A 26,576-nucleotide genomic window follows, 5' to 3' on the forward strand; every position below is an offset into this window, starting at 1 on the left:
CTTTGAAGAATGCATTTTTATTGACTTAACTTTGCTGACATAAATAATGGATGGTAAAAGCTTTCATGTAGCTTGCATAACAGAGATGGAAAAGAGTACCAGTTAATGACGGGTAAATTAATATATAAAGCTACATTGGTCAGTGGTGACCAGAAATATAAAATATGGATATAGTCTCTGTGACATCACCCACAGGTTTCCGGAGAGCTAAAATAAAGCTCAAAGCTCAGTGCCTCATGTTGCCTCATTCCCAGCTGTTCATTTCTACGGTGAAGTTGTAAATTTTAACACGGGGCTATAGGACTTCCTTTTGGAGCCAGCCTCAAGTGGCAGAACTGCAGATTTTGGCACTTCCACATTGGCTTTATTTTTCAGCCCCGGATGTTGGTGGTGAAAGGATAATTAATTTAATGTTTATGAGACATGGTTGCTCACACTTGCAAACACTGAGTCAATAAATGTGTATTATAGTACATCCATCCATTATCCATAACTGCCCATCTAGGAACCAGTCCTAGTAGACATTGAGGAGGCAGGGTGAACCCCGGACAGGTCACCAGTCAATGGGCAGAGAAACAGACTACCATTCATACTCATGTAGAAAAAAATGTTTCATAGACTGAGGTTGAATATTTAACCCTTATTTTTCGGATCTCAACTTTAATATCATTTGTACATTTGTGTTGTTTATACTAAATTTTAGTGAAGCGTAATGTTGAAAATGTAATATTATGTTTGCTGTTATGGTATTTGCTCATATATTTTACATGCTGATCAATAATACTTTTATTCATACATGTTCCTACATAAAACATCAAATTTGAATGCATTTTCCTAGCTTCGGTCCAACACACTGGGCAGTGACTGAGAGACTTGCCTTCCTCCACACAGTCTGTCTTCTCTGACTCTCCACACAGTCTGTCTTCTCTGACTCTCCCTCTCTCTCTCTCTCTGTCTGTCTCTCCCCCCTCCTGTGTTCTCATGCCGATCCGCCTGTTCATCTCACATCCCAAATGGCAACGGGCAAACCAGACAGCACGGCTCCGACAATATTACAACACCACGGACCGAAGTATTTATCTTTCAGAAGGTCTTTTGAACTGAGGGCAACGGGCTAAGCTGTCATCTATACGAAGGAATACGAAACATGAGCTGGTGTACATGTACCAATATGTACATAATATGTGGTCCGTCCTCAAAGAACTGTAACACCAATTATTTCCATCCCAAAAAGCCTTTACCTCTGAAGCTGAGACACATTTCCTGAAATGCTGAAATCCATGAAATAGCAGGGGAAAGGACAACCACTCTGGTAGGACTTACTATAATCCTTCAATTTCATATTTTAGCCAAGTGTGATAACAAGGCGACTCCATCTGCCATACACTGCTCGCACTGTCAAAAAAACAAAGACAAGCGGTCAAAAGATCACTCTCCTGCAATTAAGATTTTCCTCCAGGGGTCAAATTTAAAATATGTGAGCAAGTGTGTGGGTGTGTGCTGTGTGTCACACTGTAAGGCACCAGTATAGCAGTATTTTATTCTATCGTGGCTTAGAATAAGAGATCACAGCTCCCCCATGAGGAAAGAAGTTGGTATAAAATGACATGAAAGTAAAAGAAAGTTGAGAGGAGGCTAATACATCTGGAGGCCTCACTATGCGTTATGAATGACTTTTACAAACATTGTCTAAGCATGACAAAATCTACTATCCATTTCAGATGATGAGCCCCTTTCAGTGTGTATGTCTAAACAGAAGAACTATCTAAATGGGAAAGTGACAGTTGAGTGGCAGTATGTGTGTAAATCATTCAGGGGAGGAAAAAATAGAAAGGACAGGGGAAAGGAAGTAGTAGATAAGATGAAGAGCAGAAGTGGTCCTTGAAAAAAAGCAATGATTTGGAAATGAGTTTTGGCCCTAGCACATCATCGAGGTATATCACTGTGAAAGGTGTTTTTTTTTTTTATAAATTCTCCCAGAGGAAATAGATCTACAGTACCCAGCCAAACAGTTCTTCTTCTTTTCCCTCCCAAAAACCCATGCAGCCAAGCCAGTCCTTTTCATCCTGTCCCCCCCTTCTCTCTGGGCCTCTGGCCAGCATAGATGAATGGCAGCTACAGTACAGTCGTCTCTAGCATCCTCATGTAACCCCTGCATGGAGATTTGTTGCATTACAAAAAATGACTGCATATAATGTGTGAGCATGTCTTTCAAAACTACTTTTCCTAGAATAACTATCCAAACCTCAGCAATTTCCCAAATTCCTACACCGGGGGCAGACGCATCTCCACACATGATTGGTGCAGCGAGATAAGCCTACGGGATTAAACAAAAACAAACAAAACAGTGTTTCTTGTATCAAAAAACAAAATGTGTTTTTTGCCTAGGGTAAATCTGAGGAAAGAAATCTGTAAAGGCTGCAGACACAAAGGGCGTGTCCTCTAATTACCTGGAGCTCCAACACTGTTACACTTTGGCCTCTATATTCTTTACAGTGAGGACATCCCCAGCTGTAGAGTTTAAGTGTAGGACACCGTTTAATAATTCAAGTATTTCAATGGATTTTCATTAAAATATTCTGACTGGTCAATTCTTGGCGCAGGTTGATGGTAATAAAGGGTGTCCCTGAAATGATTAATTGCCATAATTTTGCAAGTGGTCCAGGTGCGGTTAAACTGAAAATTCTTATATGTGGTCAAAACACTATGAATAATAAATAGGGTGGAAGTTAATATTACATAGGAACACTGATTATTACAGTATAAAGTAATGTGGATCTGCATTTGTCTTCATAGGGCCACTGAGGAAAGATTATGACCTGTTAAGACTGATCTAAGAACCAGTCACATACAAGAAATCCAGCAAAAGCAGCCCTGCCAACCTGTCACCCTTCCTGCCTGGTTTCAATCATTCCTTGAAACCTTCACACTGAACTGGCAGCCTGTTTAAATATGTCCTCCTATTCCACTAGTGTTGACCTCGCAGTGTTTAGGCAGACTGCTAGAACCTCTCGAAATAGTGGTCAGTGTATGTGCAAGCTGGTAGTGGAGCAGAGGTACCGAGCTGATACACTCTGAAGGCTCACAGATTGAATGCTTCACATGTCTCTGGTCTCCGCCGCTAGCCCATATCCCTGTTTGCCCCCAATGCTCCGTACCGTGAGAAAGTGATGTAAATCTATTGCAAAGGCCTGTTCGCTGCAGCTGGAGATTCACCCTCTCAGTCGTGCAGACTAAAGATAAGCTGACTCACTGTGCATGATAGGTGAATGCTAAGCAGCATGGGTGAATCTTATTATGGGGCTGAAGAGGAAAGAAGTGGGTAAAAAAGGGTTTTCAAAGCTGCAGTTCCCTATGCCCTCGCAGAGCCCTTCCCCTGCAGCAACAGCACCTCCAGCTTCATCAGATTTACAAAAGCAGGGAAACCACAAAGTTTAGAGCATCAGTCACTATTGCTGAATATGAGTTGGAGATCAGTGATACTTTTTGCATCATGTGTCATAGCATGATGTTTTTTTTTCCTACAGCAAAGATCACAATTTAGGCACATAGCACCATCTCATGGTCTCACTCAGAAATTCACGTCTAATAAGTGAGAATACAGATGAGTGGTGTACACAGACAGCACCAGTGAAGTTAACTGGCATTAACTTTACTGTCAATAAGTCTTCATTGATCTCATGTGAATCTAGAGCAGAATACAGTAAATACTGTCTCTTTCAAGACCAAAACCATGAGGTAAAACGTCCCAAACTTTTTCAAGTGCATTCTTGGTGTTTGCACATTTCACAAAGTTAACAAATACAAATATCATTCACACACACACACACACCTGTGCACCTCCTGAGGCATGTTTTAATTCTGTAGCACTGGGTGCCATCATTTGCAGAACATCCACTTCATCTGAAATGTAGAAGTAGAAGTTTACATATTGATTTCAACAGTGGAACTCGGCAACATCTTCAGACAAACCTATCAATATTCAATGTGCTGTTATATATTCCACTACCATCCTAAATACTGCCAAGCACTATCAAAGCTGACTGTGCCAGGTGCTGGCGCAAGACAGCTCCAGTCCCAGATATATACAGTAAACACTCAAGCCTCAACTAGAGGAATTATTAACTGTTCTCACTGCTGCTCGAAGTGAGGCAAGGCTGCAGAGTCATTTAACAACAGCAGATTCAAACCGTCCCAGAGGATGTTGCAGCCTGTGGATTTACGTAATCTGAAAATAGAGGGCCAGGTAAGATGTTGCTGATAAAAGTTGGCTCAAGTTGAACTTGTAATAGTGTAATAATGTATGGGTTGGTGGTGCAGAAAATTGAATAGACGTAGATGCAGCTTCATGAGTGGAGGGTAATGCACTGACTGCAGAAAAGGAATATTTGTCAAAAAAAAAAGCAGCACAAAACCTAATTATGAAAGTAGCTCTACAGCAGCTATAGGTGATTATTTTCTGACACAGTGAGCTGTAGAGTGTGTTCATGGGGGTGTTAGGTGAAAGCTCAACGTATAATTCTTATCCACATTTGTCCCTCAATTCTCAATCACCTCCATGCCTCATACAATAACTTCTGATTAACATGGCAACCATATGCCAGGCTGTCTGTTGTCTATGCAGTCCAAACAGAGAGCAATCAATCCCCCAGGTTGGTTGTAATACCTGTCACCGCTACAGTATTGTGCCTGAGCCATTTACCTGCTACCATTAACAGGGAAGTGTTATTAACATCCTTTATGTAGATACTTCCTCAAGATGTCAGCACACAACTTGGTTACAAAGTGGTACACTGATGTATGAGCTTCATCTGTTGATAATGTTAAACACATTGCAGTATATGTAGCCACTGAGTGTAATACACTGATTAGCTATGATGCAGCGCAGCAGGCAAACAAAAGCTATGGATCAACGCTAATGTACTGCCTCTCTCAAATCCACACCACATTTTGCTGAGGCAGGTGTGTGATGGTGAAACACAATAACTGCTGTCTTAATGAGAGTCCTGTGTGTGTTTCCCCCTGTGGTGGTCCCCAGCAGGGCCTTATCTGGGACTGTGCCGTCGGACATGCTAGATGGGCAAGATAACCTCCATCTGTCTTCATCTGACTGTCTGGCCTTTATTGCTTTAGGAGAAGTGCTGCTTTCATGAGCTCTGCTGGGCCAAGAAGACCAATATTTGTTTGTACGTTCAGGCCTGTGTGATTTGTAACAGAGTGACTTTACCTTTCTGGTCCTTACAAGGTATGCATAATGTGCTCATCTTAATGAAGGATTTAAGAACTCATGCATATAAAAATAAGTTCCTCTCAGCTCATCGTGAAGTACCAGATATTGGCCTGTGAGCATATCATTTGTAAAGAATATTAGCTTACATACCTTTTGCTAGTGCACTTAAGAACAACTTGTAATGTAAGTATTTACAAGACTACAAGCATGCTAGCACCTCTCTTTGGCCGTACGCAGCAGCGCTTTGAGCTAAATGATGACATCAACATGCTAACATGCTCGTAATTGTTAACGATGGGCCAGTTTAGCATGTTAGGATGCTAACATTTGCTAATTATAACTGCTCACAAAGGGCTGATGGGAATACCATTGTAAGTATTTGATCATAAACCAAAGTATTTTGACCTGATGATGGCGTTAGATGAAAGGGTCAGGGGATAAGAGATGTTATATAACATCCAACAAGGACCATGAAGAGTTCATGATAATCCATCCATTATTTATTGAGATATTTCACTAAAAACTTAAAATGTCAACCTCATGGTGGCACTAAAGGAAAAGTCAGGGAATCACCAAAGTCCTGAGAAGAATTGATTCTTGAATACATTAGATATATGTAACACAGTTCATGATAATCAATCCAGTAGTTAAAGATCATATATCAAACTGATCCAAAAATGGCAACCTTGTGGTGGGACTAGATAAAGTAATAGGATCACCAAAGTCAGTAAGATCATCATCCTCTGGGGACCTAACTATAGATTTTTAGATTATCAAGCTAACTGCAGAGTTTCTTAGTAATTCCACCCTTGACAGAGTTATATAACATCCTTCTTCCCACATAACTTTCAAAGAGGTCAGGATCCTTCTTCCTTCTCCTACATTTCCAGGTATTATTCTTGTCTTGAGTTATGCAGAACATCTGTATGACAAACACACAAAAAGGCTCCCGCTTCTTCTTACATTGCATGTCTGTCTCACTTTTCTGAGTTGTCATGATATCTAGAACTTTGTCTTTTCTTGTTTGTTCATCTTTCACAGTGAGTCTAACAACTGAGGGGATGAAGGCATGGTGTCAAACAGTCAAAATACATGAGGAAGGCATTTAATTTCATGCTCCTTAATATTCTCCCAATAATCCTGCCCAATGCATCAATAAACCATCAAGATAGAAGATCTACCATCTAATACAATTTGATCAAGTTCAATTTGGCCTTTGAACTACTGAGAGCTTGGAGCAGAGCAACTGGTGGCGGTCATCTATTTGTCCTCAACAGCACTGTAAAAAGGTAATAAATCACAATCCTGACTAATTACTTTGGTATTTTGAATGTTGCATTACATAACAGTAAACCCTATTTCATTTAATTCTCTAAATCATGACATCCAGCATCTCAAACGTTTTCTGTGATGTGGCTCTCATCGATGGAAATAAGTCAAATGTAATGGGAAATTTGCCTCATTTAGCCCTTAATGCTTTGTTTAAGACAGATTTGTGTCTAACCATCTGCTGTGTTCAGACAGAACATCAATGGAGAGGGTCAGCGCTACTTTCTTAGCTTCACGGAATAATGCTGCTGCTTGTCATAAAACCAAAGATATTTTTAAACATTTTCCACAACAGATTAAGCTTGTTCAGGCTTTTAAGACAGTGCCTCAAATAAGATCAGACAGAAAACAGGACTTCTGCGTCTTTGTATATTAAATAATATATGATGACTGGGTTTAATTATTAAATTTAGGTTTGCCATGAGATTATTTCTGTATGGAGTTTGGGCTATTTTAGTCCAACAATTAATTCTGTCTCTCTTTGTTCCTCTCCTAAATTTCCATGACACGCACTACCCTTTATAGCCTGGCATCACCAGACCAACTGCAAATGCATATTAGTCTGGAATCTCTCAGGTCATTTTCGATTACCAAGGCGCGATATCAATGGTGCAGAGAAAAATGCCTCTTGAGGCTATTTGATTGACCTACAACCAATCAGATCAATGAAATGTGACCTACAACCAATCAAAGCAACACTGCGGTGCTTGGTCTGTGGAAAACAATAGTGGTAGGGTCACAAACTTTCTCACATTACAGCTAAACAGTACACTAAAATGAAAACATTTTATGCAAGAAATATGCAAACCAGTAACAGAATCTGAATTCATATTTTATCAGCTTTGCCTAGATTGACTGTTTCACCTGAGTCTCTTGAGCCTTGTAAGATGCACTGGATGGACCTGCAGACAGAACTGTGACACTGTCATTCATCATCTTAAACCCGCCCCACATGAGAGGAACAATTGTGATTGGTTCATCAGAATACAAGCTGCTGGGAATCTGCCTGAATGGGAGAGGCGCCAGACAAACCTGCCAGAATAAATAAGGCAGTTGAATAAGGTTGAGTGGTCAACTTCGCCCAAGTTGGAGGTCTGACAATCGCTAGTTACTCCCTGCTTTGTATTATTCCAGAGGAGAAGAGAACCTGCAAGTCGGTGGGCATTAAGTCACAGGGAGCAAGATGGGAAAATGCGGTCGAAAGGGAAGTGACCTTGGCTGAGCTTTGTAAGTAGAGTGGGGTTTTCAGGCACAACTTCACCTACTTCCAAGGTGCATAGAGAAGGAAATTAAATCCAAAAAGGTAAAAACTCCAGCAACATTTGTACTATATAGAACAACTGTATTATTAGACCGTTTCAGCTTGTGGTCTTCATCAGGGTCATCATGAAGCACATTACATACAGCATTTAAATACAAAAGGTATAAAACAGAAAAAAAAAAGTAAAAAAAAAAAAAGTGAAATAGAATCAATCTTATAGCTCCAAATAAATATCAGCCAATGGCACACCTGCAAAGAAGGGTTGGGTCTTTTGTCATGTGTCTTCTGGACAGTTTTGTACCCGCACTGACAGGGAGGCAAGGGGAGTGTCTGGTAAGAGGCATGAGTGACACCATTTATTCATTAACTGAGTAAGTGCAACCTGAGGGTGGTACTAAAGCCTTAACCCCATATTTGTAAATTTAGTGTGGCACATCAAAACAAAAGGACAACAATTATACATCTTAAAAAAAATCAAGAGAGACACGATAAAAAAATATTTTTTAAATTGAGTAAAAACTGTTCGAAGAGTACTATTACCAAACCACATAGTACATCTTAAAGAACCACTCTAAAAATGTACTAAATAAGAAGTCCTCATCCATACGCCCTTGAAATAACCTTTTAAAATAGAATATTCAAAATGCTTCTCTCTTTTTCCTGAGAAAATTACCACCTCTTTGGTCAGATTGCATCACCACTATATAAAAAATTTGATGAAATGTGATAGGGCAAGTGACATCATTCCTCTTTAAAGGAATGGGATGTCTCACCTATGTACACTTTTCCACATGGGCACTGTATCATATAGACAACATTTTTTGTTTCACGAGTAATAAAGTCATTAATGTTAACAATCCTTCTATTTGTAGGGAGAATAAATGACTTAAGGTTTTTAGTATATTGTCAATTTATACAGGCTCGACATTTACGATTAACCTGACTCTTGCTAGATGAATTTCGTTCCGCATTGCTTCCGCCTTGACTCCGCCTAGCTCCATTGTTGTTGATTGTTGTTATTCAGACAACATTAGTGACTCGCATCGAGGAAGCAGGCGTCAACATGGATGCTGCTATTTCATCCGTGTTGTCCAATCTAGAGAATATTTCTTTAAAAGAACACCAGAGAACGGCTCTGAAGGCTTTTGTTGGTGGAAATGATGTCTTCGCCCTTCTCCCGACCGGGTTCGGTTTTCCCTGCGTTGCTCTCATCAGTGTCGCAGGTTGGTTTCATTGTGAGTGGTTGAAGTAGCATGCCAATAAAGATGACGGACAAGTGATTTATCCAATCATATGCAAGGATATTTGATAAGGCCCAGTCTCCTGAAATCCCTTTTTTCTATGGCGCGATACCAGATGTTCATCTGGCGAGAGTCAGGTTAATTTACAATTGCCCTGAAGAGGTTTTGTCATGAGCTTATCATTTGGAAATTCAGAATGCTGGTTTGCTCTAACAATCCTGTCCCTTCTGTTTCTTGGCTGAGTTTTGAAAATCTGATCCAAACTGAATCAAATTTCTCATCCTGGAATTTCTTCCAAGCCCGTCAAATCTGCACACATGGGGCACAATAGAGTCATCAGAGAAACCCTTGAGCACATCTTCAACTGCCGCCCAAAGGCATTTGGAGAGGGATGGAACCAATGGAGGCACAGTCAATTCCTGAAGACCACTGCATCAGCGCAGCAGTTGACTGAGTGAAGTAGTCCTGACTGTCAAAGCAGGCCATGGCTTTTGTCAGAGTTGGGAAGTGGCCAAAACCCTCCACAAGAACATCTGCAGGCATCCTGACATCTGCAAGAGACTGGCAACAGTTGATTTAAGCTTAAGTATAAACTGGTGCAATATAGTATAAATATACTATATATATATATATATATATATATATATACTGTAAAAAATAGTATAAACTATATTGCACCGCCACCCTGCTGGCAGTCCTATGGGACGGTCACTTAGGAGAGACCTTTAAAGGAAGCTCTCAAAGTATGCAAGACTAATCAACAACTGTCATCTTGCTGGTTGGAGAGCGAGGCGTCTCCCGTTAGAGGTTGGATGAAGGGGATTCAGCCATTTCGGCATTGAGGGGGAGGGAGAGGAATTCAATATAGCTACGTTTCAAAAGAGGAGAGCCATGGAGTCAAATGTAGCTAATTATCTGGACACAAGCTGGGGTCTGATCAGCCCCAGCTGCTTCAACTGGACGAAGGTTAATGATGGTAAAATACCGATTCCAGAACCGTTACTGACGATGTGTACCGAGGTATCAGAAGATGTATGTACACAGAGCTGAAATTATTTGTGAATTAACTGATTAAACCAGCAACCATTTTTATAATAGAAATACTAAACAAGGCAAAGCATTACCCCCCCCCCCCCCCCCACACACACACACACACACACACACACTCACACACACACACACACACTGACTTTTCCCTTGCACTTGACTTTCCAACTGGTTTATGTCCATCACTGGGAGTCAGTCTTCTGTCATGTCAATTTTTTTATTTTAATTCATCATTTCATTCATTTCTAATCTCCTCAAAAAAATAAAGCCATAGATGACCCACTCCTCCTGCAACCTTGATAAAGGGTTTGGCAGAAGATTTTACAAAGGAAGCAAAATGCCAATTTGTGTGCGTCATTGTGAAAACAGAGAAAACAGAAGGAGCAGGTGATTTCAGAAATAACGATTCCCCCTGACAAGAGAAGTAACTGATGACACATCAAGAAAGATGTGAGAAAAATACACTCAGTACAATCAAAACCTGATTCAGTCATAACTTCAAAGAGAGTTACAGATGATGTCTCACTTTCCGTGTCCTTGAAAGGCAGAGGGTGTCCATGCAAGTTTTGTTCCCACTGGACAAAAATCACCACTAACATGACTAACATCTGGCTTTTGTCTTTAGAGAGAAAGGTTACAATCAGAAATCATTCCTGGGACAAATGACTGCAGTCATCACAGGTGGGGTTGCCGCCATTAGTCATAATCGATGATGTTGCTCTATATTTTTCTAAAACGCTTCAATCAATTCATATCACTGTTTCCACTATATTCATTCTTCAGCCGTGGTGCTGATGAGCACCGTTGCTATGATTTCATCCGACCATTAATATCCCTTGCTCTTGTGTTTCACAGAGTGCGGAAACTGTTTTTGGTGGAAAAACAGTCGACTATCACCATCAGCCAAAGGAATAAACAGCATGAGGGATGATTTCCATGCTATTTTTGTGATTATTATTTTGAAGGAAGAGCAGTGGAGGAATGGTCTTGATCTGTTGGCCCCTCTAGACATGAACACATTCAATTATATTTAAAAAAAATGGTGTTTGGCTGGACGTGAGAGTCGCAAGAGCATGTGCCTCTGCCTGGGGGAGATGAGTGCTTTGATGCACAAACCCAAAGAGAACCTTATGGTCAGAGGTCTCAGGAAGGCAAAAAAAGTAACGGAGAGTGGCGAGTACAGATGGTATCATCGAGAGCACAATATGGTCCAGACCAGTCTGAAAGGTCAATGACAGATAGGAGTCAAACAAGAGAAAGTTTGAAATAAATAAACAAATCTTGTGTGATAACAATGTTTTTTAATAGGCATCAGTGACAAACACTGCAGTGTATTTACCCAATAAATACAACAACATGGTGCACCTATCTGCCTATCTGAAAATAAATATGTCTTGCCCACAGGATTGAGCCTGCTTAAAATCCTTAACTGAATCAGACAATAATACATTACCAAACACAAAAATGGACAAATGGATACAAACCGTCACACGGGCTCCCCAAAGATCCATCACAAAACCGGTAACAGCAGCTGGATCAAGGGAACATGTCTAGGAATGCTCTCTTGTAAAAATGCAAGTTGGAATCTCTGAAAGGAGAATCACTTGATTCAGCTGTAGCTATCAAACCTTTTTGTAATTAAGTATTCTACCTATTATTCCATCGAGTAATCGAGTAACTCAAGTAATTGTTTCAGCCCTAGAACAATAAACAGAACAAATTTCATTTGGTCCAAATATTTTAAAGAAGAGTGTGACCGTGGGCGTTTGCATTCACTTCTCATAAAACAATGTAAAGTATTTTGAGCCTTTTGAGCGATTTGTTTGATGTGTTGAAGGTATGTGTGGGCGTATTGATACATATTTACAAGAAAAAGCAACTTTGTATTTCTCTATAAAAACTACATTTACTTATCAGGATGTTTTGATTACTGCTTCCTTATAAGGAACCCTTCATAAAGGGTAGAGTTAAGAGCTTGTTAATGGTTAAAACATTACTTATATCAGTTATAAGCCATTGATAAGCAAACAGCTTTTAGGATGCCTTTGAGCAGTTGGACCACTTACTTCTACTAAATCAAGTTTTTAACATTACCACCATATTTTTGCTTAAAGGTGTAATGATTTATTAACATTTAGCTTTGATTTGCAACATACGTGTATGACTATACTGTTTAAGTGTAATTTACAATCACATTTCCTGTAATATATTTGTGTCTGAATCTAAACATTAATCATCCCCACTTTTTTTTTCTAGAGCTGAAAAAGTTAGGTGATTAATCAATTAGCTGGTCAACAGAAATAATCGATGAATTGTTGCAGTAGTTTTTCAAGCAAGATATTTGCTTGTTCCAGCTGCTCCAAAATGAAGATGTTGCTGTTTTTGCTTTGTTTTATATCATAATAAAGTGAAATAACTCTGGGGTTTGGATTGTTGTTTTGGACATAATTATCTGAAGCTGTCATCGTGGGGAAGCGCGATGGAACAGTTTATCATGATTAATAGAGGATATAATGGGCAGATTGATTTGGTATTAAAAATAATCTAAATCTAAATAATAAACTTAGTTGCAGCCCTAACTTTTACTGGTCTTAAGATGACAGTCATAATAAAACATGTTGTGGTATTTGACAGCCACAACAAATACAAGGCAGGAGGTTCCTGGCTAATCAAATCACAGCTAGCTTCCCCAGACAGCCAGTCGCTGGACCTTTGGCTACAGCACTCCATCGATAATGTCACTTCCTCTGAAAACAAACTGATCTTGTTACCAGAAATGGTCACTGTTGTCTGTAAAAAAAAATAAAAAAATTAAATACTAAAAATACAATGATGCCGGCTGACAAGCAGAGAAAATGTTTTGTGGGTAAGAAGTGATGTGTGTGAGTTATAGCCTTCTCCTGAGTACCTAAACATCTGACAGTGCAAACAGTAAAACAAATGTTTGTACCGGGATTGGCCTCTGTTGGTTTTTCATTTACTTGTTCTTACACGGTGATGACACAGGGGACACATCTAAATGTGTGTGTGTGTGTGTGTGTGTGTGTGTGTGTGTGTGTGTGTGTGTGTGTGTGTGTGTGTGTGTGTGTGTGTGTGTGTGTGTGTGTGTGTGTGTGTGTGTGTCTGTGACAAAATGACGAATGTGAAGGGACACATGAGCACTAAAAACAAATAAAAATGCTGTACATTAAGGAGAGAAAGACAAACAACTGGCGCCCTGCAGCAGGTTCAGACAAGCAGGTGGAGCTCAGTCAGACTCTCCTTGTCAGATGTCGGAGAGCTCCAGGCTGCAAAATGTGTGCCATCTATTCAGCATAGCTGCTGCTCTAATAATGAGGCCTGAAATAAATGGTGTCACTTTAGTGTAATTGCTGCAATGGGAGAAACATGTTCAGAACATCCGGTACAACAACTAGATGGTCTACAGGGGAATTCGAAGAAGGGGGGGTTGGCAAATATGCCATCGATAGGATAAATACATTTTTACTGCTAGCCTATTCATGGCAGGAAAGGAGCACTTAAGTCTAGATATGCAATCAATGCTTCAAAATGCCACAACCTAAAGAAAATCAATACATAGTGGAGTACATACATTTGTACTCCACTGTTAGTTTGGCTCATTGGATATACAGTACTGGGATGAGGCCCCACATCCATCGTGTCTCTCACTCTTGTGCTATCGCCGCTTTCTATTTTGCATGGGCACCATTGCATTAAACTTCAATTAAATACAAACAAGACAGAGCATTTTTTTTCCTCCCTATCCTAGAATAAAGATAGGTCTGGCTATGCAAGACTATCCATTGGACGACTGTAGGAAAATCTCTAATGACGATGAAACCGAGAAGTGTAGTACCAAGTGAATGTAGCTGCATGAATATAGGGGTGTAATTAAAACGGATAGAGGTGATACATTCATCGTTCTCATTATCGGCTGCTAATTAGACCTTAATAATGAGCTGTAGTATCTGTCACACACACATATATGCAACCAGATACACATGCATGCATATACACAGGTCGAGGAAATGTTAATATACCCAGCAATCCCATGTTACCGTGTGAAGTAAGCTAAAGACTCAATTGTAGGTATTTATTTTGACATTAACTATACACTGTGACAAAAAGTCTGCTTCTTTAGCGCAGCAGAGCATAGCAAGCACCTGGCTATTTCTCACCATCACCTTCATAGATGCAAGCTCACACACATGCGCATACACACACACACACACACACACACACACACACAGCAAATACTGCCCTACTTTGTTTGGACAATCTAGCTGGTCAACCACAGATTTTAGATGAGCTTTTACAATCACCCTCCTCTTGTCACCTTGCAACCCCAATTTTATTTATATATCTATTCCATGGAGGCAACCAACATTATCATGCAGGTTGTAGGCTACAGCTTTCCTCTAAATTTCTTCAAGGAAAAAAAATTTGGATACATCAATGCCACTGTCCTTCACTTCTCATCTTGCATATCTTTCTATCTTTGTATAACTTTCATACATTAAAGTCAACACAAAAGATCTATTGTGAAACAAAGTAGAAGCCAAAAATGACCGTCATATTATTGGTTTGGCAGCCTATGCCTAAACATGGCATTTCACATTGTGTGTGGCAGGCCATCAGCTTTAATATGATGTTTGCTGGACTGGTACAAAACAAGATGAAGACACTGTTGTTCATGCAAAAATGGTGCTAAACTCCCAGGGGCTTCTCATGGTTTACAAACATGTCTATCAATTGTAAGAAAAAAAGTTTGACCAAGGAAGGAATGAGGGCCAAAAAAGTACAAGCATCCTACAACATTGTAACAACAAGCTTCAGGAAAGGATTCTTCTTTTCAAGGGTGTGTATGTGTGTGCTGTAAGTAAGGAGAAGAGAAGAGAGTAAGGGACAAAAATAATTAAGGTGAATTAAAGGTTTTGCCCACATAACAAAAAACAGGGCCACCTCCTATTTCTTTCACTTCCTGCCACCGCCATTCACCCATTAATGAGCAGCTTAGAACAGAGTGACTCAGCGTTAAATCAAAGCTTACTCCCACCTTGCTCATTATGTTGGGGACGAGCTGAGACAGACAGTCCACAGAGACCAGCTGTCCTCCAGTCAGACACTGTGTAGTTCAATGACAGGAGTCCCTACAGAGAGATGAAGCACATACTCACGAATACATTAATGGGCAGGTAAATGTGTTGCACACTCATCAACACTCACCTATGAGAGTACAGAGCTTTTGTATGATAGTATTGAAATGTAAATTTCTCTAAGATTCAAAGTCATTAATACACATGGTGAAATATGCAAACATTTGGATTAGCATTCTTGTGGAAACCCAGTATTAATGTTAAATGATGTTTTGACTGGGCAGTGGGTATCAGGCCATGCTGTCATAAATCTACTGAGATGTTTGAGAAGGGACACCTCGCTCTAACTATTACATTACCTACCATTACATTTTATCTCTTAAAAAATATGTTCCCATACAACTGAAGTGCATTATCAATTACTTTTCAAGGGAATCATAATTTGTCCTGTATCATGTTTGCTCTTGACATATCAGAAATACGTTTCTAATCAAAGCCTGTGTTCAAAGTCTGTGTAGGGAGGAGGTTGTGGTGAATGGATGGGCTCAACAAACACAGGACCTTTACCCAGTAGACCACTGTCCATGCCTAGTGTGAAACCAAACGTAAACATTGACTTAACTTGCCAAAGTACACATATTTAACTTGCGTACATTATGTAAGTAACGCACTTATTTATTTATTTTTTCCCCATTTATTTATTATTTAGTTTTAAGCTCTAGACAGAACACCATGTGCATCCATATATACAAGACACAAGAGAGTTCAATTCTAATGCAGCAACCAACATCAGCACCCTGTACATCACCTACTCCAACTTCTCCCCTCTGGTAGGCGGTACACTGTACACCAAAACCATCAGACACATGAACAGTTTCTTCCCACAGGCTGTCACTATGATGAACAGCTAATATCCATAGACCATACTAAACCACTACAAAGAAACCTGTAACATTTATATACCAGCACCCTTTCCCCTTTCTGCACCATTGCACGATTGTCATTATGTTTGTCATCGATTGTCATCACAATTTCGTTGTCCTTTGTTTTTTTATATACGTAGTCAAATGTTTGTTCACATTTGTCCATTTTGTTGTCCTTGTTTTTAGCTGTATGTCTATTTCTGTCTGTAAATTGAGAGCGACAGAAAGCCAAAGTCAAATTCCTTGCATGTGTTCACACGTGGCCATTAAAGCGGATTCTGATTCTGATTCTGAACATGTAGAACTAACTAGCATGCGGCCTCACTCATCAACAATCCAACCAGCAAACACAATCAGCTACCAATATGCTGGCTATCAACAACAAGCAAACAATCTGCCAGGAGCAGCAGCACATGGCCAAAGATTTAACCAAAGTATCACATGACATATATTTCACTATCTCTAACCATGGTATCCACATGTACTTTATGTGCAAATAGGCACAAAAAAATGAACAGTTACTAATCAATGACTGAAACTCTGACACAGAGATGTGTTCCACAGCTCATCTTAATTTAAATCCACTAAATGTCTACAGGCACTGTATCATGAATATTTATCTAAGGTCCACCTAAGCGTTGCCTGGTCTCTGATACCACATGGGGGCTGTTCAAAAAGTATTGCTGAATTTACCTCTAATCCAGCATACCTCAGTGTCATATTTGTTTACAATCAATTTGTTGCCGCGGCATTGCAGTTGCACAGAGACAGGGGCCTCGAGGAAAAGGCCATGTTTCAGAGCTACCAACTCTTGTAACAGTTCAGTGGGTACGCCTTGGCGGTGCTTGAGGGAGTGCAGAGGAGGAGAGAACAGGAGGAGGAGGGGGGATGTCAAGGGTACAGAATAACAGTAGAAAGTAGGGAAGGCTGAGGAGGAGAGATAGTGCAGGATTTGTCGAGAGTTTAGCAGACATGAGGGGAGCTCCTAAGGGCCTTCATCACACACACGAACACACATCATTCTCTTTTGTTTTTCCCCATCATTGTGCAGATTCACTCGTCTTTTTTCGCTAATGCAGTTCATACATGCTCGTTATGCTTTGTATCTTTCTGACACAGCCTCTCCCTCTCTCTCTCTGTCTCTTTTTTGGTGGTAGGAAGTGCATACAGAGTTGGCATCAAGGCCTCTGAGAGCTATCAGAACGAGACAGGCTCTCCCTGGTTGTCTTGCTTTTCTACAGATTGATATCGAGTCTGCTGGAGGACACATTATGCATGTGTGCACTGACTGACTGAGTACTAGTGTGTTCAGAAAAAACATGCGGCTATGTACAAAGTGTGTGTGTGTGTGTGTGTGTGTGTGTGTGTGTGTGTGTGTGTGTGTGTATGCATTCACAAAAGCAGGCTAGACACAGAGGGATAGCGACAGCTCGCCCGTTAATTACTCAAGCTAATAGAGCAGCTGCTGATTCACTCCTGGTTCAGTCCGATTCACAGCGGGACAGGGAGGCAGGACATGTGAAGCATTAAGATGGACGTGCTGTGACTCCGGACAGAGGCTAAGTAAGGTAAAGAGAAAAGCCATTAGACTGTTGTAGTTCAGGGACTTCAGAAAGTTTTCAGACAGCAGACACAGGCAGTATTCAAGGTGCTCTTAGGATTAAGTTTTAAAAGTTACCTAACACGAAATAAATGAGGTTCTTAGGAGGACTTTAAAGCACAATTCCCCAATATTTTCTCATGATTTTCATCTCCGAGAAACTTCTCTTGCTTTCTAACTAACGTCTCCTCTGTAACCCCCAGTCAACTTGTTTCCATGGCAACATGTCCTCAGACCAACCCTTCCACTTTAAGTTGACACATAATATGCAGCAGGATTGGTAAGTTAACTAATTAAAGACAACATTTTGATGAGTGTAAACAAATAACCACTGTGCTAGCTTTCAAGCTAACAGGCTACATTTTTGGATGGTCATGCCGTTGTGCGCAGTCATTTTGGATTTGAAAGCAACTTTAGGACATTAGTTGGACATTGTAATTTCATCAAGCCTGAATCGTCATTCATTTGACTCTTCGACTCCAATGTAACAATCTATGCATATGGCGGTGTGCTCTATATACCATGAAAGGTTCCTAAAATCAGATTTGAAAAAAATCACAATCTATCACCTTGCTCACAGTAAAGCAATAAATCAATCAAAACCCCTGTATCATGATATGTATCATAACGGCAGATTTTCAAATACAATGATGTACAACATTTGGTCTTTGCATGCATTTTGGTCTGAGCATACAGTATATTATATTTACTAAAAATGTTAATACTACTACTTATAGTAATAATAATAATATATATATATATATATATATATATATATATATATATATATATATATAACAATGAAGAATTAAATTTGGAAGGCAAACCTTGACAGTAGGCGCACTTACAGTAAGTGTAGAAGAAGAGTACAATGCATGGAAATTGTAAATTGAGGCAATGGGTAACAGTGTGTGTGTGTGTGTGTGTGTGTGTGTGTGTGTGTGTGTGTGTGTGTGTGTGTGTGTGTGTGTGTGTGTGTGTGTAGAGGTGGGCTGTAAGGCTCAGGGAAGACAAAATCAATGAGGATATAAAGGCCATGAATGCAGAACAGAAGTGTCCAAATACTGCAAAGGATTATAGAAGGGCTTCCCAGAATACAGCAGTCAGCATATCTCTTCACAGCACCTTTGCATTCATGGTATACGTAATTGCGGCAGAAGCAATGTGAGGCACTGTAAAATGACACTTTAACTCTACTTGCTCTCTGTAACAACTACCCTGCTGCTCATTCAGCGGATGTGAACATGTTCTCAGTATTATTACATGCAAGTCTTCCATAACTCAGACTTTCGGTTCCAGTGAATTACATAAATGGAAATGACTAGTTAGATTTTACCCAAATGCTAGAGCAGGAGAGTAGCTCTGAGGGAGGGATGGAAGAGATGATAAAGGGATACCAGAAAGCCTGCATGTACATACAAAATGGCAACACAATGGAGAAATATTCACATGTCAATTAATGTCTATAAATCGGAATAGTTTGTGATTTTGTGGCGTAGTTAAACAAAGGATCACACTTACAGAGTACATTAGGAGCAGAGGGACACACTGATAACAGAGAGTGTAAGATTACATATTTTAAATCTGAGAAAGAGAAGTGGCGAGCAGCTACAGCAACTGTCTCTGAGTGAGAGAGCTGGGAAACTTGCCAGGAGAGGGCGCCGCTCGCTCGATGGAGGACAGTAGAGCAGAGCACATTTCATGGTCACACACATACACACAATGCAGCGTCTTAATCACATTCAGTAGCAGGAGATACTAATCTTTCATGGCCATTACTTTCAAAGTCTCCTCTAATCTTACTTGCTCTTCATCATTTTCCGAATATTCCACCCCTCTTACTCTACCCTCTCCTTACTCAAGCCCTACACTGCATTTTGTCAACTCATGTCTCTCCTCAGACAGACCCAGGCCTGACTCAACACTACAGTAGTGTACTCGCTAATGAGCATCCTCATCCAATGTCAGTGTTAATGTATGCCAGCTGTTTAGCATATGCAAATACGCCCTACATCATCCAATCAGTAAGGAGAAATAATGCTTACTGAAAATGGACACTGTGCACTTTGTATCTACTGACACCGCAAGCTGTGTTGCCACGGTAACAGGATGCCAAGATAAACATTATAAGTACTTAAACTACTGGGGACACTGAGGTTGTTCACAAAGTGTGTGAAGTCGTTCAGCAAAGGCTCTGACTGTGTTTCAGATGGAACTGGTGGCTGAATGATAATACATTCAATTTATAAAGCGCTTTTCAGGGTACTAAAAGACACTTTACATAAGATAAAATGGTCATAGAAAACAACGCACTAAAATATCTAACACACATTAATCACACATTAAGAGCAGCGTTAAGAGATGATGATCTATGAACTTTGGTGGAAGTAGTTTGACGTTTGTTGATGCGTCACTGTGGAGTATTTAAGAGAAGTGCCATGCTCTGTGTCTCCTTGACAGTGCAATATATTTATATAAGGACATCTTCAGGAAGGAGCAATGTTTTATAAAAAAAAAAAGAAAAGAAAGAAATGGAATTTGTAAGTGCAGTCAAGTTGTTGTTGCTTTCAAGTCAACATTCAAGACTTCTTAGACTTAGACTTCTCTTTATTGATCCTTTGGGTTGACCCCCGCAAGAAATTGAGTTAGATTGAGTTAAATTGGGTATCCTATACACTAATATATACACACAAACATAATGAACTACCACTACAACTAGCTCTCTTCCCCAGACCAGTGTCTGCAATACCCCTAGAAAAGTTTCAGAGGTTCAAACATCCATATTCATAAGGTTATTATAAGGTTATTTTAATGTGTCCACTCTGTCAGAACACCTTGTTCTTAGACCAGTCAAGAGGTGCACCCCTGGGTCCTCCATATTCATGTAGCGATTGCCAGCCTATACAAACAGCAGCCTGTCCTGCTGAGAAAGTTAAGTCTTGTAAAATATTCCACAAAACCTTGAGCTAACATTTGTAAATCTCTTCACGAACTTTCCTGTATTTGATTAAACGTGCACAGCCCCCCCCCCCCCCCCCCCCCCCCCCCCACACACACACACACACACAAAAAAAGGAAAAGGATTGTTCCATAACAGCACGCCTAACGCATCTGGCACCCTTTAGATGGAGAGACAAATGAATGAATTAGATTGAAATTTGGCCCAGGTCTGTTTTTCAGAACTCCAGTGATCAAAAATAACAGTAAAACTGCTGATTTATTGGTTTATTGGTTTATCAAGTTCCTTATCCGCTTGAATGCAGATGAGCTCGTCTATATGCCCCATCAAACATTATTTTCACGCTGTGAGATGCCTCACAGTTATCAGTTACAACTCGGAATTCCAAGCTCTAACACCTAAAACTTATAACATGTTCTCTTGGATGAATGAATGAATGCTTTATTTCAAACATATGAAAAATATATTACACTTGAAGCACTAGTCATTAAAACCCTTTGTATGTTTAAAAAGGCGTAGGATGAAGCATTAGCTTATTAATTCCTACCCCTTTTCCACTTAGTACCTAGTACTACAGGTTATCTTACTTCCTGTGTATCCTGATTTTTTGTTTTTCTGTTTCTTCTTTGCCAAGGTTGCTGTGCCCTTGCTCTGTCAGTCTTCAGCATGTGTCTTACACGTGGGAAGGGTGTGCAGTGAGCTTTCTAATCATGTGTCTAAGAAACACACCATTCAAAGGTAGACATCAGTCTTGCACTGTTAGCAGAACAATGCGCAAAACGCTTACTACGATGACAAAATGGCCATGAGGTTGACAGAATGAGCGAAACAGTGCATAGCTGATGTTCGCGGGAGCAGCATTAGTAAGGTTTAGTTAGTGGGATGGATTGTATGGGAGCCCATGTGCATGCAGCATCATTACAGTCGAGAGGTAGAAGAGGTTGAGTCGCCCAAAGGTAAACGCACAGAGAGTAGTAGCAGAGGAAGTCATTATTGTGAGGACTGCGGTCAGGTACCTGAGTATATCTCTCTGCTCTTCAATTTCATCAGCAACCTCTTCACACCTGCAATGATGTGAAGAAGCCTGTCATCATCACAAGTTTGCAAAAACTGCCCCCAAATTCTCCCCTCCTTCTGACATGTAAGTGGAGAGGATTAGGTCACACAGAGAACCCCATGTGATGTTTCATCCTGTTGTTAGCGTTGCTAGCGGTAACATTGTGTGGCAGCAACAAAACAACTGTATAGTAAGAATCGCAATGATAAAGGGCTCAGTCTGTGGCCAAATGGTGAGAAAGGGCTGTTTCACAACATAAAACTATGTGAAAATCAGAGTGTATAAAGCCAGCAGACGAGGTATGAGCGCACAGATGTGCACACAAAAAAACATGAGACAGACAAACATGACCCACCCACTGAGCATCCATCCCCTGGCATCACCACCCACTCAGTTCTCCCACGGACTGGCTCTCTGCTTCTGTGTCTGCACTGTGTGTGACTGGTGGGTTTACTGTAGAGGGGACATCTGTTAGGTTCTTACCTGTGTTCCTGTCTGGTAAGATACAGCAGTGCTTCTTCAGTATGCCTGGCAACACCTTCCGAGAAACAACAAAGGAGGGGAGAGAGGGAGAGAGAGGAAAACAGAGAGAGAGAGAAATATGTTAATATCACAGCAGCTCGAAGCAGATAAACAGGGTGGAGCTCAGAGGAAAAGCACTGAGCCATGCTGCGAACCCACAATTACAGAGTAGCAAGAGACACTCATTTCTCACACCGTTTGCGTCAAAAGGAGCTGCTCTCATATTTATCTAAAGACCGTTCTTCTGCACCGTGATCTGAGCAGTGGAGCACTAAATGACGGTGTGGATGTGTGTGCTGAGGGTTCATTTTCAATTGCGTATCTCTGATTCAACTACAAACAGTCAAAGGTGGGTTAAATGGTGCATGAAGGAAAATATGATACACTAACAATCCACTGGGACGGAACAGCACAGAAATGTAAAAAAATATTGCTGGATTTAGATGGGAAAAAGGTTGGCAAGACGATCTGCAAGGGTCACGTCAACGGGCCAATTTAAGAAGTTTTCTCTGCTTTCCAGGGAAGTTATAGCCGCAAATACACCATCCTACATTATTACAACATTATTGCATCCCAAGCCAAGTGGTCATACTAATCCATCATGCATGTGTGCTTACAATCTATTATAATGTAACTGATACTAAGTTGTATCTTAGCAGCTCATATTTTGCTACCATCACCTGTCTTCTGTAAGTTAACAGTTTATGTCTTGTTCATGGGACACACTAAATCATTTCTCTGCCAACAAGTAAATTAAAATGACGTATCTTGTTTTAATTAGTTTGTGTCATGACAGTTTTGTTTAGATTTGCCCAGACGCTGAATACCATTATTGGTGTTCACAAGGTACAAATATGCAAAATATCCACTAGAAAGAAATCCAGGGAACCAAAACAAAGGCGATGTGAAGGGGGCTCAGCAGGTGCTATGAATGCCTCTTTGTCCTTGTCCCTGACTGACAGACTCATTATTGTCCAAGATGACTTTCATAATATAGCATAATATATATAGCCCTCCTCTTCTTCATCTCCGCTCCTTTTTTCCTTTTGTGAACATTTCTTTACATTTGCACTTGGTGGTTATCTCAGTCTCCTCTTTCTCACATAGTTACTTCTCTTTGGGACTGAACAAGACCGATAAGATAAGTGTCCCTTTTAATGAAAGAGAGGAGCATATATAAAGGTACTCTTGAAAAGAGCGAAATAAGGATGAATAAAAAAGATATGAACTCTAATAACTTGTAGCCTATCCAAAGAAATATCAACTCAATGCATCACTCATACAGGACGAGGGCCTCAAGCACAGAGACTCTTGTCATCCTGTCTCTTTTTGAACTTTATCAGCAGTGTATCAAGAGGACCATGTTAATCTAGACACTCCCATGCTAGTTTGTACTCATAAATTACATTTGTCCTTAAACAATTACCTGAAAAAAATCATCCATACGGCTGTCAATGCTATGTCATCAAAGATCTGCGACAGTCAGACAAAAAGAGGGAATGATCTGACGTTCATTTCTATAGGAGAGTGGTTCATGTGTAATATGGGAGATATATTAGGAGATAATCAGACTATATATATATATAGCCTGTAACATCAGTATGTGATGTTACACTGTTGTTGTAACATGGACGATATTAGACAGACATCTGCACGAAGAACCTGAAGCAGCTGATGGAGTGAGAGAAACTTTACTGAAATGTATGTTGCTGAAATATGAATGTGAATGTCACAAATTCTATTAAATAACACATACGTGATACATCTGATCATATGAGGGGTTCTTTCAGCCCAATGTCCTGTTGCACCATCATGAACACTTTGATTGTCTTTTGGTATTTAATGTATCTTCAATTGAATATCGGTATGATTCATGTCATTGTTGCCAAGGGCTACTGTATTAATTGGAGACTGTAGCCATTCACTACAACTACTATTTGCAACATTTTTATCAGAAATACATGTACCTACTAAACATATTGCCAGATACCTGAGAATTTGATCATGAAGTTGAGCTAACTCATTGGTTCAGCAGTTATAGGGCACACAGTTGTAGCATATGTTCAACTTGTTGTTAAACAACGGTTCAACCTGTACATTGTTTAAAAAAAGGTTTTTAAAATTTTGGATTTGGATTTTTTTTTTATATATATACAATATCAAATGTTCCTTTGTGAATTGAGAAAATTCTCGATCTCATCGAATTATCTGAAAATTACAATGACACAAAGCCAAAAAACTGGACTGCTTTTCTTGGCTCATGAAAAGTTGAAGTCATGGAGACACATGGTTTTAACAGTATAGCACAGATTAGTAACAGGGTCTGGTCTTAAAAGTAGATTTAAATAGGGGTCTTAACACTGACAGAAGACTAAACTAAACCCAAAATAGTATACAAAATCTACTTTTGTTAAGAGAAAATAATTTCATCTATTAGCAGCATATTCTGTTTTATAGAATTCAGTGAAATATGTTTATCTATTTAAAGTTTTCTATGCCATCTATGCTGAAAAAATGGACTTGAAAAGAAATTGCATTTGATATTGTAGTGATTACATATAAGAACAATTTGTAGGACTAAAGCACATCTTTGTGTCTCATCCTTTCACCTGTTTTAATTGAAAGTATTCTCTGTATGTGCGCCCTCTATTGCAGGATATGCAACAGAATGCTATTCAGTAAACAATTGCAAAAGAAAGGTGTGTAGTAGGTACAATAGACATCTCTGCAGAGATGAGAGAGGCAATGATTGGTTGTAATGACTCAAACAGCTGCATGATAAACAGTTATAATGGATACTAGCTGGCTGACTGGCAGAGACGAACTGGACTTGTTTGTTTTGGAGTGTGGAAAAACAAACTGACAGGGACACTTCACTTCTTCAGTGTTGCAAGCACACAGAGCTGTCACTCGCCTCTCATTTACACTTTAAAAGGATTGGCGTCTGGACGAAAGGCGTCTAATTTCACATGAGAATGTTCATTTGTCTTTTTAAGCGTATCTTAGGATGAGCACAAGAGGATTTATGACATCATGTCTTAACAAAACAGATTCACAAGACAGACCAGGACAATCCCATGGACACTTACTGTAACTGGGACAACTCTCACAGATTTGTTTTCTAGCATTATTCATAGATTTTTTTCATTATCTTTTTATATATACATGAAATAAATAACCTGTATTACATCAAAACCTAATTCATTTTCATCACCAATAACATCTGTTATGTAATTGAACTTTTTTTCAGTTTTTATTGTCGTCAATAGAGATTCGTCAAAAGAAAAAAATAGATCCTCAAGGATGATCCGCAGCAGTGCCCTCAGGACTAGAGGCCCAATCTTGTGAATGAGTCTTCAAACCCCATTGAGTCAGCGAGTTAATAAAAGGCTGTATTTGACAATGTGGTAGGAGTTTCCCATCGTGCTTTTCAACAGGTCTGGTTGGCATTATCTTGTAGCCTGAGGCTGTAAGAAGAACAACATACACACGACATAATTAAACGCCCCTAAATTAGATGTTTTCTGTTACTCTCAATATTATGGTAAATGGACTTGCACTTCTAGTCTGACCACTCAAAGTGCTTTTACACTAATTATCGACTTCACCCATTCACACAGACATTCATACATTAATGGTCTAATAGGCCTAATGTCATGTTTTCTAAAAAAGAAAAGGAAAGCTAAAAAAAACTTGGACTAAGGATGAAGTTGTTGTTAGCTTCAGGGCTAACTCCCTTCACTTTAATCTGTATGCAGCAGCCAAGACACGTCGACTTTGCTTGGGTCTTGAGGAGTTGTTGTATTCATTCACTGACAATATTCACATTCAACGTTACCACTAACTATCTTCGTCACACATGCTTGCTCTCACTGTTGCTGACTGTGAGTTTGCATGCGTGTGTGTATGTGAACATCGACACAGACAGAGAGAGAACAGTTTGGCTGCACCAGCAGAAATGACAGCAAATCATATCTCAGCATGGTTTTTTTTTTCTTTCTCTCTTCTCTTTCTCTCTTTTCGCTCACGTTTCGCACATATATATGAGCAATGGGGTTTGCCTCATCATAAACACATTTTAGTATAAACATCAAGTTCAAAAAATCATGTTTTTGACAATGTTTAAGCCCAGGGTCAATTTATGCCCAGCGGCCACCAGGCTTGTAGTCTACTGGGGGAAACCCTGAGATAAGTATACTATTGTGGTCATTGAGCATGCTATACTTAGAGTATCTAAATATATAATATGATGTACCTTTTATTTTCTGTATTCAAATTTATTTTGTTCAAGAATGCTACAAGACTGAATTT

The 26,576-nt window shown here is 39.8% G+C and overlaps 1 protein-coding gene across 1 annotated transcript in view; it reads right to left on the minus strand.

The window, feature by feature from the left end:
* The window catches only part of dlgap2a (discs, large homolog-associated protein 2a), a 125,248-nt gene extending 103,500 nt beyond the window's left edge, over positions 1-21,748 (minus strand). Inside the window, exon 1 of the mRNA XM_083924608.1 lies at positions 21,703-21,748. Within this exon, the coding sequence (XP_083780734.1) occupies positions 21,703-21,733 (31 nt within the window). The 5' untranslated portion in view covers positions 21,734-21,748. The remainder of the gene's footprint in view (positions 1-21,702) is intronic.
* Between the last annotated feature and the right edge of the window lie 4,828 nt (positions 21,749-26,576).

Source organism: Echiichthys vipera, assembly GCF_963691815.1.
Source record: "Echiichthys vipera genome assembly, chromosome: 12".
Classification (NCBI taxonomy): Eukaryota; Metazoa; Chordata; class Actinopteri; order Perciformes; family Trachinidae; genus Echiichthys; species Echiichthys vipera.